The following is an 18,066-nucleotide window of genomic DNA, read 5'->3' as shown; positions in this document are numbered from 1 at the left end:
TTACGCAAGAGAATGGTAATCCTAAGTCAGAAATTCACTTGATGTGATTTTTTGGAAGTAAATTTCATGCTTTGCCGTTTAAGTTAACTCTTGATTCCTTATAGTTGTGTGACATTTCTTAAAGGGTTTAGTGTTTTTTCGTTTTGTTTTCACATTTTTTTTTTTTTTTAGGCTTTGTTTCGATTAATTAGGGTAATTGGAACAATAAAAACTAATGCCAGCGTTATGTTATAAAGATGGTTCTGGGAATAAAAATCTAGTAGTGAAGACCCTGGACTCTAGGGTGAGGTGACATATTTCAAATCAGTGCTTTTCTACTTTCTGGTTAAGTGATTTTGGGCAAATTTCTAACCTCTAAATTTAAGTTTCCTCATCTGTATAATGAAGATAAACTACTATCTAGTGTCATTAGGATTAAATAAAATAATTTGTGTTAAAGTAGATAGTATGTGATAGTAGTGAAGATTAGCTAAGTTACTGCTTGTAGAAGGCTTAGAAGAATGCTTGGCAAATAGGAAACTCTTAATAAATATTAACTATTTACTGTTATTCAGTCAATGTAGGTTGTTACCATTATAAGGCATGGTTCTCTCTTGAATTAGGTTTTCCTTCCTTTTCTGTAGAGTGTTTTCATTAAAGCCAGTTCTGCCAGTCTTATATTGAATCTGTGTTTTGAGAATTAGAAAATGAAAGCTTGTATGTTTTTCTTAACTGGTTATAAAATGTACATGAATGAGAAAAATTAATTTGCCTTGACTTCCTGAAGAGAATGAAAACATTGATTTGTGTCGAACTCTTACTCAGCTTTTGATGATGTTTAGTTTACTAACCATTTTCTTTTTCTATTTCTATTTCATTTTTAAACACTAGGAACATGTTTGACAAGCTGAACCGTGATGCCTTTCATATAGTTTCTTATTTTTTGTTTCAAGCTCTGGACCAGTCTCTCACCAAAGAAGTTTTCAAGTAAGGAAAAATAATTTCATTTTCTTAAGTTTCTTTCCAAATTTGAAAATGGACTGTGTTTTGATATAAACCAGAATTTCTTTTTTCTTTTTTTTTTTGTTTTTGAGATGGAGTCTCACTCCATCACCCAGGCTGGAGTGCAGTGACGCGATCTAGGCTCACTGCAACTTCTGCCTCCCAGGTTCAAGAAATTCTCCTGTCTCAGCCTCCCGAGTAGCCGGGATTACAGGTGGCTGCCACCACGCCGAGCTAATTTTTGCATTTTTATTTGAGATGGAGTTTCACCTTGTTGGTCAGGCTGGTTTCAAACTGCTGACCTCAGGTGACCCACCTGCCTTGGCGTCCCAAAGTGCTGGGATTACAGGTGTGAGCCACTACACCCAACATAAGCCAGAATTTCAACTTGGCCTTTGATGTTTTGAATGAATATTACAAAATTCAGGTTTGAGTCTTATACATTTAATTCTTAATCTTTATAAATCTGGGTGACGTTTTTCTTTGGTACATATCTTAAAATCATTGTGTATTTTATAGGTAATATAGTTTTTATTTTATATAATTCTTAACATTTTCTTTATGGTCTTAATAATTAAGCAAATTATTGTTAGCAGCACAATTAACTGATGTCAATCTGTATGAACTTGATTTTGCCCTATTTTTTATTTTGCTTAGTACTCTATGCCTTACTGCTTTTCCTATAGGCAGTGTTGTTTTGTCTACATGGTTCTCTGTAAATCCTTACTTTTTTCAGTGATATGTTAAAGCATCAATTGCTGTAGGGAAAAATCATTCCTATTACATTTACTCTATTGTTGTATGCTGTTGTTTAAGAAGGAGATAAAAATGTAAACACCCACTAGTCTCAGTTCTAAGTTATTTTGCATGTGATTTGTGTTTCTTCTATCTAAAAAAGTGTTCAAATTTCTTTTGATGTTTATGTTGTGCCATCAATCTTATATAGAAAAGCAACAAGTAGATCTATTGCTTAGGGCATTATTTTCATTTTTGATAATCTATTTTGAATATTTTGCCTTTATTTAAAGTTCTGAGTGTGCAGGAGAATAGGTATGTTTGGATCATTTTTTGGAATTCCCTATTATTAAGGTATAGAGCAGTTTCTTCTGTCCAAATAAAAATAGATTTTTACTTTTTTTTTTTTTGCTGATTATCAACATTACGGCTCATTTTAAGTAATTCAGAAAATATAGGAAAATGTAAAAATTGTTTTGAAACCCGTCAACCACTGAGTATCACTGTTGACATTCTAGCCTTTTAGTCTTTTTATTCCCTATGCATGCTCAGTTTTTTCTGCAAATACTGAATGTAGTTATAGAAAAAGTATGAGGCCTTAAATAATTATGCCTCAGAATAAAAATTTGGAAAAACCTGACTGAAAGAAAAGCAGTAGGTAAATTTTAAACCCTAATATGCTTGACCAAAGTTGAAGCAAAATTTTCTTTTTCATGTTTTTCTGTCTTGTTTAGCCACAAAGCAATAGCACCCACAGTATGATAAGGATTATCTCTAGGAGTCATGATCTTGTATGCCATTTTTTGTCTTCATATATATCTGTTTATGTTTCTGTCCCGCAAGATTACTATTTCTTTTCAGGCTTAATTTACTAGTTTATTTATATTGTCTTTATGCACTAGTCCAGTGGGTCCATTGAGATTGTTGTCTTTAGCTGATTTTCAGCAATTTTTATAGCTGTTCATTCCCTCATTTAATACGTTTTAGTTGTTTGTATGAAACAGAACTCAATCCTATAGATGTTTATAAATTAAAAAATTCAATTTCTCACAGGTTGGTGTCTCTCTATCTGTTATTTAAGAATGTTAACTTTAATTCATTTCACTTTAATTTTTTTTTTTCTTTTGAGACAGGGTCACCCAGGCTGTAGTGCAGTGGTGCCATCTTAGCTCACTGCAGACTCCACCTCCTGGGTTCAAGCAGTGATCGTGCCTCAGCCTCCCGAGTAGCTGGGGCTATAGGCGCACACCACTATGCCTAGCTAATTTTTATATTTTTAGTGGAGACAGGATTTCTCCATGTTGGCCAGGCTGGTCTCGAGCTCCTGGTCTCAAGTGATCTGTCTGCATTGGCTTTCCAAAGTGCTGGGGTTACAATTGTGAGCCACCACGCCCAGCCATGTGTTAATATTTCTGGTATTAGAAATAAGTTTGATTTTTAAAAAATTTGCTGAGGCTTTTTTTTTGGCTCTTGTTGTGCATAGTCCTAATGCTTTTATTTTTGTTTTCCAGATTTTGTTGGCCCCCATTTGACCAAAAAAGTGATACTGAATTCCGAAAACATTGCTGTGAATGGATAAAAAGGATTTCTGTAAGTATTCTTTTTATTAGAAGATACAGACTTTAAGAAGTCAAAAACTACTTTAACTCTTTAACTTTTTACAGGTGAAATCTTTTTAATGCTTTAGTGCTATCAGTATAAGCAAGGAAATACTAGTTAAAAAGTCTTCTTTGATGGTTTTTGGTTGGGATTCTATGTATTTCGAAGAAACCAGCTTTGCTGGCCAGGTGCACTGAAAATAGGTTTTAGAGTTCCTGAGAGTTTATAGCACAGTTTTTGTTTAAAGAAAACTTTTTCTTTTTTTGAGACGGAGTCTGGCTCTGTCACCCAGGCTGGAGTGCAGTGGCCGGATCTCTGCTCACCGCAAGCTCCTCCTCCCGGGTTTACGCCATTCTCCTGCCTCAGCCTCCGGAGTAGCTGGGACTACAGGCGCCCGCCACCTCGCCCGGCTAGTTTTTTGTACTTTTTAGTAGAGACGGGGTTTCACCGTGTTAGCCAGGATAGTCTCGATCTCCTGACCTCGTGATCCGCCCGTCTCGGCCTCCCAAAGTGCTGGGATTACAGGCTTGAGCCACCGCGCCCGGCCAAGAAAACTTTTTCAACTGTATATTATTTTAGTTTGTTTCCCCAGGTAGTATCAATGATTGTGTCTGTATCATTATAATTGTTTTTTCTGACCAGGTCCACGTAGAGTTTAGAAAAACCAAAACCCAAAACGTTTAACTTGTGGTTTAAATGGAATAATTCTGATCAAATTCTTTCTTTTTTTTTTTTTTTTTTTTTGAGATGGAGTCTTGTTCTGTCACCCAGGCTGGAGTGCAATGGCACAGTCTCGGCTCACTGCCACTCTGCCTCCCAGGTTTGAACGATTCTACCACCTCAGCCACCTGAGTAGCTGGGATTACAGCCATGTGCTACCATGCCCAGATAACTTTTGTATTTTTAGTAGAGATGGGGTTTCACCATGTTGGTCAGGCTGGTCTTGAACTCCTGACCTCTAGTGATCTGTCTGCCTCGGCCTCCCAAAATGCTGGGATTACAGGTATGAGCCACCGCACCCAGTCCTGATCAAATTCTTTTATGCTTCAAAAATAGTATGATGAGGGGACAGTGGGCTGGGGGCCTTACCCCCTTGGACTGTTTTGTACTCTGCTGCAGAGTTGGACACGTCCAAGCCACTGTGCTATGAAGAGGTACTAGGGAACCCCATGCCAACCTGTAGCATAGTGCTCATGAAAATGTGGGACTTCTGGCCGGGCGCGGTGGCTCAAGCCTGTAATCCCAGCACTTTGGGAGACCGAGACGGGCGGATCACGAGGTCAGGAGATCGAGACTATCCTGGCGAACACGGTGAAACCGCGTCTCTACTAAAAAAATACAAAAAATTAGGCGGGCGCCTGTAGTCCCAGCTACTCCGGAGGCTGAGGCAGCGTAAACCTGGGAGGCGGAGCTTGCAGTGAGCTGAGATCCGGCCCCTGCACTCCAGCCTGGGCGACAGAGCGAGTCTCCGTCTCAAAAAAAAAAAAAAGAAAATGTGGGACTTCTATTGCAAGACTGTCACACCCTTGAACAAAAATAGTGTGATGTAAATGTAAGAGTTATTGTTAACAAAGTCTTCAAATCATCTTACTTCTTTTCTTCATAGGGTCAATGTGGAAGTAGCTTTCCTCAAGTTGTTGGTTCACTATTTCTTTCTCCTGGTGGTCCTAAGTTTATTCATCTCATGTATCATTTTGCAAGATTTGTTGCAATGAAATATATTAAATCCAATTCTAAAAGTAAGTTCAACTTATAAAATATTTTTTTGTTTTGATTCTTAAATTTTATTGTTCTTTACAGTTTTTAAATCATGAGGAGATCTTAGTAAAAGCAAAGTAAGTTAAAACATTGATGTACCCCAAAAAGGAAATGGTTAATATTCTACTGGAACTGTACTTTGAAATCTTCTCATAATGAACATAGTTACTATTTATATTATTTTATTATGTTCTAATGCAAGGATTGGGAAACATTTCCCTTTTTTTTCTTTTTTGAGACAGAGTTTTGCTCTCGTTGCCCAAGCTGGAGTGCAATGGCATGATCTCAGCTCACTGCAACCTCTGCCTCCCAGGTTCAAGCAATTTTCCTGCCTCAGTCTCTTGAGTAGCTGGGATTACAGGTGTGTGCCACCATGCCTGGCTAATTTTTTGTATTTTTGGTAGAAACGGGGTTTTACCATGTTAGCCAGGGCTGGTCTTGAACTCCTTACCTCAGATGATCTGCCCACCTGGGCCTCTGAAAGTGTTGGGATTACAGGTGTGAGCCAATGCGCCTGGCTTTTCTTTTTTGAGACGGAGTTTTTGCTCTTGTTGCCCAGGCTGGACTGCAATGGCGTGATGTTGGCTCACCGCAATCCCTGCCTCCTGGGTTCAAGCGATTCTCCTGCCTCAGCCCCCTGAGTAGCTGGGATTACAGGCATGCGCCTCCACGCCCGGCTAATTTTGTATTTTTAGTAGAGATGGGATTTCTCCCTGTTGGTCAGCCTGGTCATGAACTCCTGACTTCAGGTGATCTGCCCGCCTCCACCTCCCAAGGTGTTAGGATTACACCAAAGTGTTAGGATTACAGGCGTGAGGCACCACGCCCAGCCTTTTATTTTTATTTTTTGGTAATACTGGGGTTGCACCATATTTCCCAGGCTGCTGTTGAATGCCTGTGCTCAGGCAGTTTTCCTGCCTTGGCCTCTTAAAGTGCTGGGATTACATGCGTGAGCCACCGCTCCTGGCGACAATTGATACTTTTATCACTAGTGTATGGATAATGTCTGTTTTCCTAAAGGCTCATTAACATAGTATGTGACTAGACCTTTTTTTTTTTTTTTTTTTTTTTTTTTTGAGATTGAGTCTCGCTCTGTTGCCCAGGCTGGAGTGCAGTGGAGCGGTCTCGGCTCACTGCAAGCTCCGCTTCCTGAGTTCACGCCATTCTCCTGCCTCAGTCTCCGAGTAGCTGGGATTACAGGCGCCCGCCACCACACCTGGCTAATTTTTTGTATTTTTTAGTAGAGACGGGGTTTCACCATGTTAGCCAGGATGGTCTCGATCTCGTGACCTCGTGATCCGCCGGCCTTGGCCTCCCAAAGTGCTGGGATTACAGGCGTGAGCCAGTGCGCCCGGCCTGTGACCAGATAGTTTAATCTTTTCAGTCTGATAGGTTATAGTGGGATCTCAGTATAGTTTTAATTTGTATTTCTCTTATTAGTGAGGTTGAAAATTGTTTCATGTTTAAGAGCAATTTGTACTTAAAAAAAATGTTTATTTTTTGGCTGGGTGTGGTGGCTCATGCCTGTAATCCCAGCACTTTGGGAGGCCGAGGTAGGCAGATCACTTGAGGTCAGGAGTTCAAGACCAGCCTGACCAACATGGTGAAACCCCATCGTTACTAAAATACAAAAATTAGCTGGGGATAGTGGTGGGCACCTGTAATCCCAGCTACTTGGGGAGGCTAAGGCACGAGAATTGCTTGAACCTGGGAGGCAGAGGGTGCAGTGAGCCAAGATTGCAGTACAGAATTCCAGCCTGGGCAATAGAGCAGACTCAGTCTCAAAAAAAAAATTTTATTTTTTTTAGAGATAGGGTGCGTCTCCCTATGTTGGCCAGGTTAGTTTTGATTTGAACTCCTGGTCTCAAGTAATCTTCCCACCTCAGCCTCCCAAAGTGCCAGGATTTCAAATGTAATATAAGATTGTTTCCAATTTTTCTGCTAGTGGATGATCTGCCCCAATTACATGTAATACAAACTATTTTATATAAAATATACATGTTTGGATTTAATAAGGCATAAGACTTGTAAGCATGGATTGTCCTATTTCTGGATTTAAACCAATTCAGTCAACATGTTCAGTCTCTAGATAACTTCTAAATTCGGTAAACTCCTTTCCTGTTAAATATTTAGTAATTCTGATGATTTCTTTGTTTTTTTTTTCCCCAGACGAAGTCTTACTCTGTTGCCCAAGCTGGAGTGCAGTGATGTGATCTCGGCTCACTGCAACCTCCACCTCCTGGGTTCAAGCGATTCTACTGCCTCATCCTCCTGAGTAGCTGGGACTACAGGCACACGCCACCATGCCTGGCTAATTTTTTTGTATTTTTAGTAGAGATGGGTATCACTACGTTGGCCAGGCTGGTCTCGAACTCCTGACCTTGTGATCCGCCCGCCTCAGCCTCCCAAAGTGCTGGGATTACAGGCATGAGCCACCGTGCCCGGCCAATTCTGGTGGTTTCTCTGAGGCAATACTAGGACCTGGATAAGCAACGTTAATGCATTGTGGAAGTCCCTGATTTTCAGAATACTCATGTTTTTGTTGTATTGAGCCATGTTAAAGTAGGATTTATTACAGGTAAAAACCTGAACTCTGAAATATTTATATGGGTTATTCTCAGGTCTACTTTGGTTTTTAGTAACACAGTGAATAATTATTTGAGAAATGAACAGTGGTTTTATTTGGTTATCCTGTCCTATTGGTCTTACTAGGAGGAAAAGTAAACTGATGGCAGCAGTGGAGATGATGTGATCCTCTCTTACCTTTTTATATTGACTTTCTTCCTTTGTTAAAAGGTTCTGTGGCTGGGCACGGTGGCTTACGCCTGTAATCCCAGCACTTTGGGAGGTCAGGGCGGGCGAATCATGAGGCCAGGAGATTAAGATCATCCTGGCTAACACGGTGAAACCCCGTCTCTACTAAAAATACAAAAAATTAGCCAGGCTTGGTGGCGGGTACCTGTAGTCCCAGCTACTCAGGAGGCTGAGGCAGGAGAATGGCATGAACCCGGAAGGAGGAGCTTGCAGTGAGCTGAGATCCCGCCGCTGCCCTCCAGCCTGGGTGACAGAGGGAGACTCTGTCTCAAAAAAAAGAAAAAATATTCTTTTTGGAAGCAAAGTAGCTCTTATTATAATTTGAGATATCTATAAATAAATACACTATAGATATAAATGTATTTCTAGATGTCTCAAATTATAATAAGAATGTTTTTAGGTTGATGCGCTCTGAAAATTTTTAATTGTGTAAAATAACTCACCTTTAAAAATCTTTTTTAGTTGCCTGCGTTAAAAAAAGGTCATCTTACTTTCATTAACGTTAGTTGTGTCAGGCCAAGTGTGGTGGCCTGTAATCCCAGCCCTCTGGGAGACTGAGATAGGAGGATCCCTTGAGTCTAGGAGTTCAAGACTAGCCTCGGCAACACCTTGAGACCCAGTCTCTACAAAAAATATTAAAAAAAAATTAGTTGGGCATGGTGGTATGTGCTTGTAGTCTCAGCTACTGTGGAGGCTGAAGTGAGAGGATTGCTTGAACCTGGAAGGTTGAGGCTGCAGTGAGCTATGCTTGTATCACTGCACTCCAGCCTGGGCAATACAGTGAGACCCTGTCTCAAAAAAACCCCAAATACCAAAACAAAACATTAGTTGTATTATTATATGTTTATGGTATACTAGCTTTTGGGGAGTTGTTAGTTACATGATGTTAATTTCTTAATATTAAAATTTAACATTTTTGGTATTTATTAGCTTGTAAATCTGTTTTCCTTTTTTAAAAAGTCAATCAAATTTAGCAGTGGGAGATTGTATACCATCAATGTTAGTGACACTGATGTTCAGTTCTCATAACCCACTACTATCAGACCAGCCTGTTTTCTATAATCTTATTTGTGTTCCGTGTAGATTCTTCTCATCATTTTGTAGAGACATTTAACACAAAACCACAGGACTTGCACAAATGCATTGCCAGATGCCATTTCGCACGTAGCAGATTTATACAAATTTTGCAAAGAGAAGATTGTGTTACCCAAAAGTATCAGGAAAATGCACAGTAAGTAGTACCTTGATAGTTAGAAAATAATTTATTTCTTTTGAACGGATGTCACCAATATAATGTCAGCAGAAATAATCCATGCCTACCTCAAAACCCTGGCGATTATCTTTCCATTTTAAAGTCAGATAACTTCTTTTTTTTTTTTTTTTTTTTCCCCTATCCGAGACAAGGTCTGGTTCTGTCACCCAGGCTCTTAAGCTGGAATTCAGTGGTGTGATGTTGGCTCACCGCAGCCTCTGCTTCCCAGGCTTAAGTCATCCTCCCACCTCAGCCTCCAGAGTACCTGGGATTATAGGTGCAGGCCACCATTCCCAGCTAATTTTTGTGTTTCTAATAGTGACGGGGTTTCACCATGTTGCCCAGGCTGATCTCAAACTTCTGAGCTCATGCAGTCTGCCTGTCTCAGCCTCCCAAAGTGTCAGGATTACAGGCATGAGCCACTATGACTGGCTATAGTCAGATAACTTATGCATAAAATATTTTAAAACTTTAGGCATACTGTAAGTGTAAGTTTAGAGAAAAAGAAAAGATCACTTTATTTATTTATTTATTTATTTATTTTGGGATGGAGTCTCGCTCTGTTGCCCAGGCTTGAGTGCAGTAGTGGAATCCTGGCTTACTGCAACCTCCACCTCCTGGGTTCAAACGATTCTCCTGCCTCAGGCTCCCGAGTAGCTGAGATTACAGGCGCCTACCACCACGCCTGGCTCATTTTCTTTTTTGTATTTATAGTAGCAATGGGGTTTTGCCTTGTTGACCGTGCTGGTCTCGAACTCCTGACCTCAAGTGGTCCATCTGCCTTGGCTTCCCAAAGTGCTGGGATTGCAGGTGTGAGCCACTTTGCCCGTCCCACTTTAGTTTAAAAAGTTCAGTTTTCTTATGTACTTTGTAAAATATGGAAATATATTTTAAAGTTGTAATTGTAGTGTTTATTTTATTTCATATCCTTTTTTGTCTTGATATTTCATCCTGTAAATTTTTCCATATTGCCATAGTGTATTACCATGTTTTTTTTTTTTTTTTTTTTTTTGAGGTGGAGTCTCGCTCTGTTGCCCAGGCTGGAGTACAGTGTCACAATCTTGGCTCACTCTAACCTCCCCCTCCCGGGTTCAAGCAATTTTCCTGCCTCAGCCTCCCAAGTAGCTGGGATTACAGGCACATGTCACCATGCCTAGCTAATTTTTGTATTTTTTAGTAGAGAAGGGGTTTCGCCAGGCTGATCTCGAACTCCTGACCTCAGGTGATCCACCCACCTCAGCCTCCCAAAGTGCTGGGATTATAGGCATGAGCCACTGCACCCTGCCAGTATATTACTTTTAATGTCTATTAGTCCGATTAGTGGGTATTTCGTTAAGTAGATATTCTTGCAGGTAGGTAGTCATCATTTTTTAAAACCACTTAATGCTATTTTATATTTAGGTTCAGGGGCTCAAGTGATCTTCCTACCCTGTCTGGGAGTACAGGTGTGTGCTACCACACCCAGCTAATTTTAAAATTTTTTTGTAGAGACAGGGTCTTGCTTTGTAGCCAGGCTGGTCTCAAACTCCTGGCCTGAAGCCACTTTCCTGCCTCAGCCTCCCAAAATATAGGCATTACAGGTGTGAGCCACCACACCTGGCCTAATTTCTTTTTTGCAACTGTAGACAATTACAGTAGGATAACTTTGTAGAATGCTTTGTTGTATTTTACTAAAGCTATAGAATCCTTTGAAATTAACTGAAATGTTGCCTGACTGTATTAGATAACATTTAAATTTATCCCCTGGGTATGTGAGATGAGGATAAGAGCAGAGTCGTCTTACTAACCTCCATCATTCTTTTTTTTTTTTTTTTTGGAGACGGAGTCTCCCTCTGTCACCCAGGCTGGAGTGCGGTGGCCGGATCTCAGCTCACTGCAAGCTCCGCCTCCCGAGTTTTCACCATTCTCCTGCCTCAGCCTCCCGAGTAGCTGGGACTACAGGTGCCTGCTACCTCGCCCGGCTATTTTTTTTGTATTTTTTAGTAGAGACGGGGTTTCACTGTGTTAGCCAGGATGGTCTCGATCTCCTGACCTCGTGATCCGCCCGTCTCGGCCTCCCAAAGTGCTGGGATTACAGGCTTGAGCCACCGCGCCCGGCCACCTCCATCATTCTAATCAGAGAGGATATACTAACCTACGAGTCCTAGGTCCATCTCAGTAGGAGCCTGTATGTTGAATCACTTGTGTGATAAAGAGAATTTAGAGTCCTTTAGCTTGCTGGTGGCTGTACCCAGAGGCCTTGCAAGGATATGCAAAGGGAAAATAGAGAAGTGGGCTATAATAATTAATTATAATGGTATTATAGTTGTCATTTTGTATGTTTTCTTGCAGATTATCAGTTAAGCAGGTACGAAACTTGAGATCTGAATGTATAGGACTGGAAAACCAAATAAAGAAGTAAGTGACTTTTAGAGCTAGAAGTTGCCTTAGATACTAGTTTAGCTTTTGCATTTTACAGGTGAGAAAACAGATTCCCACAAACATTAATTAAAATAATATATCAATAGCCAGACGATGATAGGATTAGAGCATAGTTATGACTGCTAGTCCAGTTCTTCTAGTAAATTTTTATCGCTTGCAGATTAAATTTTATTTTTTGTTGGGGTGGTTGTTGGTGGGTGCGTTTGCAGACAGATTAGCTCTTTGGATATAAAATTACCATGTGATTTTTCATGTGACTAACTAGATTATTTAATTTTTATTAGAATGGAACCCTATGATGACCACAGTAATATAGAAGAAAAAATTCAAAAGGTGAGACAACTTATAAAAGGAGAAATTTAATCTTTTAAAATTCTGTGATATGCAGTGTTTGCTCAGTTGGTAGGACTCTTATAGTCTATTTAGCACCTTTTTTTTTTTTTTTTTTGGAGATAGAGTCTCGCTCTGTTGCCTGGGCTGGAGTACAGTGGCATAATTTTGGCTCACTACAACCTCCGACTCCTGAGTTCAAGTGGTACTCTTGCTGCAACCTCCTGAGTAGCTGGGATTACAAGCATACGCTACCACGCCTAGCTAATTTTGTATTTTTAGTAGAGACAGAGTTTCACCATGTTGGCCAGGCTGGTCTTGAACTCCTGAGCTCAGAAGATCTGCACGCCATGACCTCCCAAAGTGCCGGGATTACAGGCATGAGCCACCACGCCCAGCCTCCCTTCCCCTTCTCCTTCCCCTCCCCTTTCTGAAACAGAGTCTCACTCTCCCAGGCTGGAGTGCAGTGGCATGGTCTCGGGCTCACTGCAACCTTCCACCTCCTGGGTTCAAGCGATTCTCCTGCCTCAGCCTCCCTAGTGGGTGAGATTACAGGTGCATGCTAATATGTGCAGCTAATTGGTATATTTTTGTAGAGACAGGATTTCACCATGGTGGCCAAGCTGGTCTTGAATTCCTGACCTCAGGTGATCTGCCTGCCTCGGTCTCCCAAAGTGCTGGGATTACAGACGTGAGCCACTGTGCCCGGTCCCATTTCTTTTTATAGTATTATTACTTTTTTTTTTTTTTAACTCATAGGTCGTATGTATAAAGATATTAATGGAGTGCCTTTAAAACACTTGAATATAATGGGAAAGTGAACTTATAATTTGTAAGCTTAATTATATTCAAAAGGGTTTTTAGATATGATTAATTAAAAATTCTCCACCCCAGTACAAAAAGCTCTGCTTGATTGTAGTATAACCTTGTCAGTTACAAGGTTATACTTGTCAGTGGTATTAATTTATCTAAGTAAAATGGGTTAACTGCAGGGAGATGTTAAGTGTGAAAGGAAAATGAGGAATCAAAATGAGGCTGGTTTGGCAGGAGGGAGGATTCTGACAAATGAAAATGATCTGAGACCTCCAGAGTTTGATGTGAGGTAAGTATTTTCTAGGTTTTCTTTTTTTTTTGGATAAAATCTCTCTCAAGCTCTTTGTTGTGATTCTGTGATTGCCACGCCAAGCTGCTGTGGGTGTAAATTTGGCTTCCAAGGTACATTGTCACTTGTAAAGGTGAGCGCCCTCTTAAGGAAATATTTTTATTCAGTGAATGCTTATTGATAGCTGATATGTGCTAGGTATCTTGTAGATATTAGGGCCAAAACAATGAGGAGAACAGGCAAGGCAAAGTCACTTCCTTCATGGAATTTTCCATTTAGTGAATCTCTTATTGCAAATTATATAATTAAAATAATTTGCAGAACCTATTAAAGTTTTCACAGCAGTCTCTTCTGAGTTTGGTTCATATTTGTTTCCTCTGAGTACAGTCAACTTTGAGCCCTTGACAAGATAAAAATCTAGACTTGGAAAATCTGAGAGCCAGATCCTAGATAATTACAGATTCATCAAGGAAATGCCATCCTGTGAGACCTCTAGACTGCTAGCCAATGAGTGTTCCTTTGGGAACAACTTTACCTTGCCATGCAACATGTCAGAGATACTTAGGGTGGCACACACCTATAGTTTCACCTACTCAGGAGGCTGAGGCAGGAGGATTGTTTGAGCCCAGGAGCTCAAGGCTGCAGTGTGCTCTTGTTGTGTCAGTGGACTCCAGCTTGGGCAACAGAGCGAGACCTGTCTTAAAAAAAAAAAAAAAAGGAGGTGGGGGCACAGTGGCTCACACCTGCGAGCACTTTGGGAGGCCAAGATGGACGACGGATCATTTGAGGCCAGGAGTTCAAGGCCAGCCTGGCCAACATGGTGAAACCCTGTCTCTACCAAAAATAAAAAAGTAGCCTGGTGTGGTGGTACTCTCCTGTAGTCCCAGCTACCTGGGTGGCTGAGGCACGAGAATCACTTGAACCTGGGAGGCAAAGGTTGTAGTGAGCCATGATTGTGCCACTGCACTCCAGCCTGGGTGACAGAATGAGACCCTGTTTAAAAAAAAAAAAAAGAAAAAAAAAAGTGAACTAATTAGAGATGTTTAATACTGTATTTTTATCATGCAGGAAGAACGTGTGTAATTATATTTCTCCACCTCCCTCCGTCTTTTGTAAATTCTGTTAAAGCATAACGTATACACAAGAAATGTGTAACTCATAAGTATATAGCTTGACAGATTTTCACAAAGTGAACATGTCCGTGTAACCAATATCGTTTAAGGAATAGAATGTTACCAGCACCCTAGAATCTTCCTTGAACCTGTTTAGTTTACACTGTTTCCCCCCACGGGGAAACACTGCCCTCACGTGTTACACTAAAGATTAGTTTTGCCTGTTTTTGAACTTCATATAAATGCGAGTATATAGAATATATTCTTTTGTGTCTGACTTTGGCTCAACATTGTTTATGGTATTTATCCATGCTATTGTGTGTAATCATAGTGTGTTTATTCTCATTGCTGCTTAGTGTTCTATTTTATGGACATAGCACCAGTGTACCCTTTTTACTGTAGATGGACCTTTGGATTGTTTCTACTTTTTGATTATTACAAATAGACATTCTATGAGTATTCTTTTTTTTTTTTTTTTGCAAGGATCCTGGGCTTAAGGGATCCTCTTACTTCAGCCTTCTGAGTAACTGGGATTACAGGTATGCACCACTGTGCCTGCCTAAATATTCTTGTGTATCAATTTTAATGAATATAGATTAGTATATGCCTAAGATTTTTTGTTTTTAATGAGGCATAATTTCCCACACTTTAACTTCCTCAAACTGAATGACTTAAAATTGAGATGTAGTAGTTTTTTCTCTTGAAAAATTTTTTTATTTTTTTTTTGAGATGGAGTTTTACTCTGTTCCCTAGGCTGGAGTGCAGTGGCGCGATCTCGGCTCACTACACCCTCAGCCTCCCGGGTTCACACCATTCTCCTGCCTCAGCCTCCCGAGTAGCTGGGAGTACAGGCTCCCGCCACCATGCCCGGCTAATTTTTTGTATTTTTAGTAGAGATGGGGTTTCACTGTATTAGCCAGGATGGTCTCGATCACCTGACCTTGTGATCTGCCCACTTCGGCCTCCCAAAGTGCTGGGATTACAGGCATGAGCCACCGCGCCCGGCTTCTCTTGAAAAATTTTAAAAATTATTTCTCCCTGAATGATCTTCGGTAGATTGATTACATGTCAGCATATAGAAAACGCTAACTGTATCTTGCATAAGATTTCTTAGATTTGGAGCTGGGTGCAGTGGTGTGTGCCTTTAGTCCCAGCTACTTGGGAGGCTGATGTGGGAAGATTGCTTGAGCCCAGGAGTTTGAGTCCGGTCTGGGCAACATAGTAAGACCCCATCTCTAAAAACAAAAAAATTCTTAGATTTGTTTGAAAATTATAGTGAGCTAGATTCTCCTGATACATTTTTCAAAAATTCCCTTTGGAAATAATATCCAAAGGGAGTTTTAAACTATAAAAGTATAATTATTTAATTTTCTTACTAGAAATCATTCTAGGAAATTTCTTACTAAGAGTGAACATATATTTACATTTTAAAAATATATATATGGATTATGTGTGAACTTTAATATTTTGCTTCTGTTTCCAAAGGTTCGGTCTTTGTGGGCTTCAGTGAATGAAACGCTCATGTTTTTGGAAAAAGAGAGAGAAGTTGTTAGTTCGGTCCTTAGTCTTGTTAACCAATATTATGCTTTAGATGGAACTGATGTTGCTATCAATATTCCAAGGCTCTTACTTGACAAGATTGAGAAACAAATGTTTCAGGTAAGCGTTTGAGAAAACTCCTGTGATATAATTGTATATTTTCTTGCAGTGTTCTTCTGCTTTCAGAATTTCTTTCTTTTTTTTGAGGCAGAGTTTTGTTCTTATTGCCTAGGCTGGAGGGCAGTGGCATGGTCTTGGCTCACTGCAACCTCCGCCTCCCGGGTTCAAGCGATTGTCCTGCCTCAGCCTCCCAAGTAGCCGGGATTACAGGCATGTGCCACCACGCCCAGCTAATTTTGTATTTTTAGTAGGTGGGGTTTCTCCATGTTGGTCAGGCTGGTCTTGAACTCTTGACCTCAGGTGATCTACCCACCTCGGCCTCCCAAAGTGCTGGGATTACAGGCGTGAGCCACTGCACTCGGCCAGAATTTATTTCTATGAGTGTATTTAGTAAAACTTTCATAAGGAGGGATACTGTTAAAGGTGTGTATATTTATATTTATCGATTTTTATTAATTGCCCCATACCTGTACAGTACTACATTATATAGTGTAGACAGTATGAAGTTTCTTAGTAGGAAGATGGTACTGTACTAGTTCATTATAAATTCTTAAAGAGAAGAACAGTGATCTCCTAATTGCCAAATGTCCTTTTAAAAAGTCTCCATCCCCTGGCTTCTGTTTTATCTTGATACTGTTAAGTATTGCTTGTATAGTCTTCTTCCTTTAGCTTTATAAACTCAGTGTCTCTGCTTTTCTATGGTCTTTCAGACTGCTGCTCTGTTTTTCACACTGGTTTCTTTTTTTCTGTTTTTTGAGACAGAGTCACACTGTCACCCAGGCTAGAGTATAGTGGCATGATCTTGGCTCACTGCAATCTCCCTGTCCTTGGTTCAAGTCATTCTCCTGCCTCAGCTTTCCAAGTAGCTGGGATTACAGGCGTGTGCTACCACGCCTGGGTAATTTTTGTATTTTTAATAGAGACGGGGTTTCACGATGTTGGCCAGGCGGGTTTTGAACTCCTGACCTCAAGTGATCCACCCGCCTTGGCCTCCCAAAGTACTGAGATTACAGGCTTAAGCCACTGTGCTCGCCCTGGTTTCTTTTTTTCTAACTTTTTTTTTTTTTTTTTTTTAGGTCTTACTCTGTCACCTGGGCTGAAGTGCAGTGGCGTGATCTCAGCTCACTGCAACCTCTGCCTCCCAGTTCAAGTGATTCTCCTGCCTTGGCCTCCCAAGTAGCTGGGATTACAGGCCCCTACCACCGTGCCCAGCTAAATTTTTGTATTTTTAGTAGATATGGGGTTTCACCATGTTGGCCAGGCTGGTCTCGAACTCCTGACTTTGTGATTCGCCCGCCTTGGCCTCCCAAAGTGCTGGGGCATGAGCCACCGCGCCTGGCCTTTCTGTCTAACTTTTAAATAATGTTCTCCTTGGTTCTTTTAATGCCCTCTTTTTCTTTCCCTCATTATGAATTTATTTGTATTTTCTACCAATTTCATGACTTCAACAGTCTCTCCTCATCAACCCAAACTCCATCCAGTTATTTCCACTTGCTTATGGGACATTATCTGGATAGCTTACTTTTTTGTTTTCTTAGAAAAGAATTCATCAAGCATCTACTATATGCTGGAGAGATACAAAGATAAAATATTGTTGTGACTCTGAAGAGAGACACCTCTTTAGTAGAGATAGGGTTTCACCATGTTGGCCAGGCTGGCTTAGAGCTCCTGACTTCAAATGAACCTCTTGCCTCGGCCTCCCAAAGTGCTGGGATTACAGGCGTGAGCCACTGTGCCTGGCTCATAATTTTTGTGTGAAATCTATGATTTAAAAAGTTTGGAAACTGGGCATGGTGGCTCACGCCTGTAATCCCAACATTTTGGGAAGCTGAGGTGGGCAGATCACCTGAGGTCAGGAGTTTGAGACCAGCCTGGCCAACATTATGAAACCCCGTCTCTACTAAAAATACAAAAATTTGCTGGCCATGATGGTGCACATCTGTAGTCCCAGCTACTTGGGAGGCTGAGGTGAGAGGATCGCTTGCAAGCTGGAGTCGGAGGCTGCAGTGAACCAAGATTCAGCCACTGCACCCAACCTGGGAGACAGAGTGGGACCCTGTCTCAAAAAAAAAAAAAAAAAAAATTGGCGACTAATTCAAATGATTTTAAGACATAGAACTGTGTAGCCAAAGAAACATGTTTAAGTACAGATACGGCCTTTAGGGGTCATTGATTTGTAACTTCTGTTAAAAAATGAATTTATGGTCTTTTCACTAAACCTGCTGTTTCTGCTTAATCTTTATTTTTCTTTCCATCTATTAACATTTCTTTTATTCTAGTTTTCAACCTTTTGCATAATATAA

The 18,066-nt window shown here is 40.6% G+C and overlaps 1 protein-coding gene across 3 annotated transcripts in view; it reads left to right on the top strand.

The window, feature by feature from the left end:
- The window catches only part of HAUS6 (HAUS augmin like complex subunit 6), a 55,132-nt gene that overhangs the window by 6,755 nt on the left and 30,311 nt on the right, over positions 1–18,066 (top strand). Inside the window, exons 2-9 of one of the 3 annotated variants that reach the window (XM_073021636.1) lie at positions 172–283; positions 871–966; positions 3,228–3,306; positions 4,922–5,054; positions 8,971–9,118; positions 11,471–11,536; positions 11,845–11,893; positions 15,590–15,763. In XM_073021636.1, the coding sequence (XP_072877737.1) occupies positions 875–966; positions 3,228–3,306; positions 4,922–5,054; positions 8,971–9,118; positions 11,471–11,536; positions 11,845–11,893; positions 15,590–15,763 (741 nt within the window). In that variant the 5' untranslated portion in view covers positions 172–283; positions 871–874. The remainder of the gene's footprint in view (positions 1–171; positions 284–870; positions 967–3,227; positions 3,307–4,921; positions 5,055–8,970; positions 9,119–11,470; positions 11,537–11,844; positions 11,894–15,589; positions 15,764–18,066) is intronic. The other 2 variants (XM_073021635.1, XM_073021637.1) reach the window with 2 other exon arrangements.

This window comes from Chlorocebus sabaeus, chromosome 12 (assembly GCF_047675955.1).
Source record: "Chlorocebus sabaeus isolate Y175 chromosome 12, mChlSab1.0.hap1, whole genome shotgun sequence".
Lineage (NCBI taxonomy): Eukaryota > Metazoa > Chordata > Mammalia > Primates > Cercopithecidae > Chlorocebus > Chlorocebus sabaeus.
This window is presented reverse-complemented; position numbering and strand designations above follow the sequence as displayed.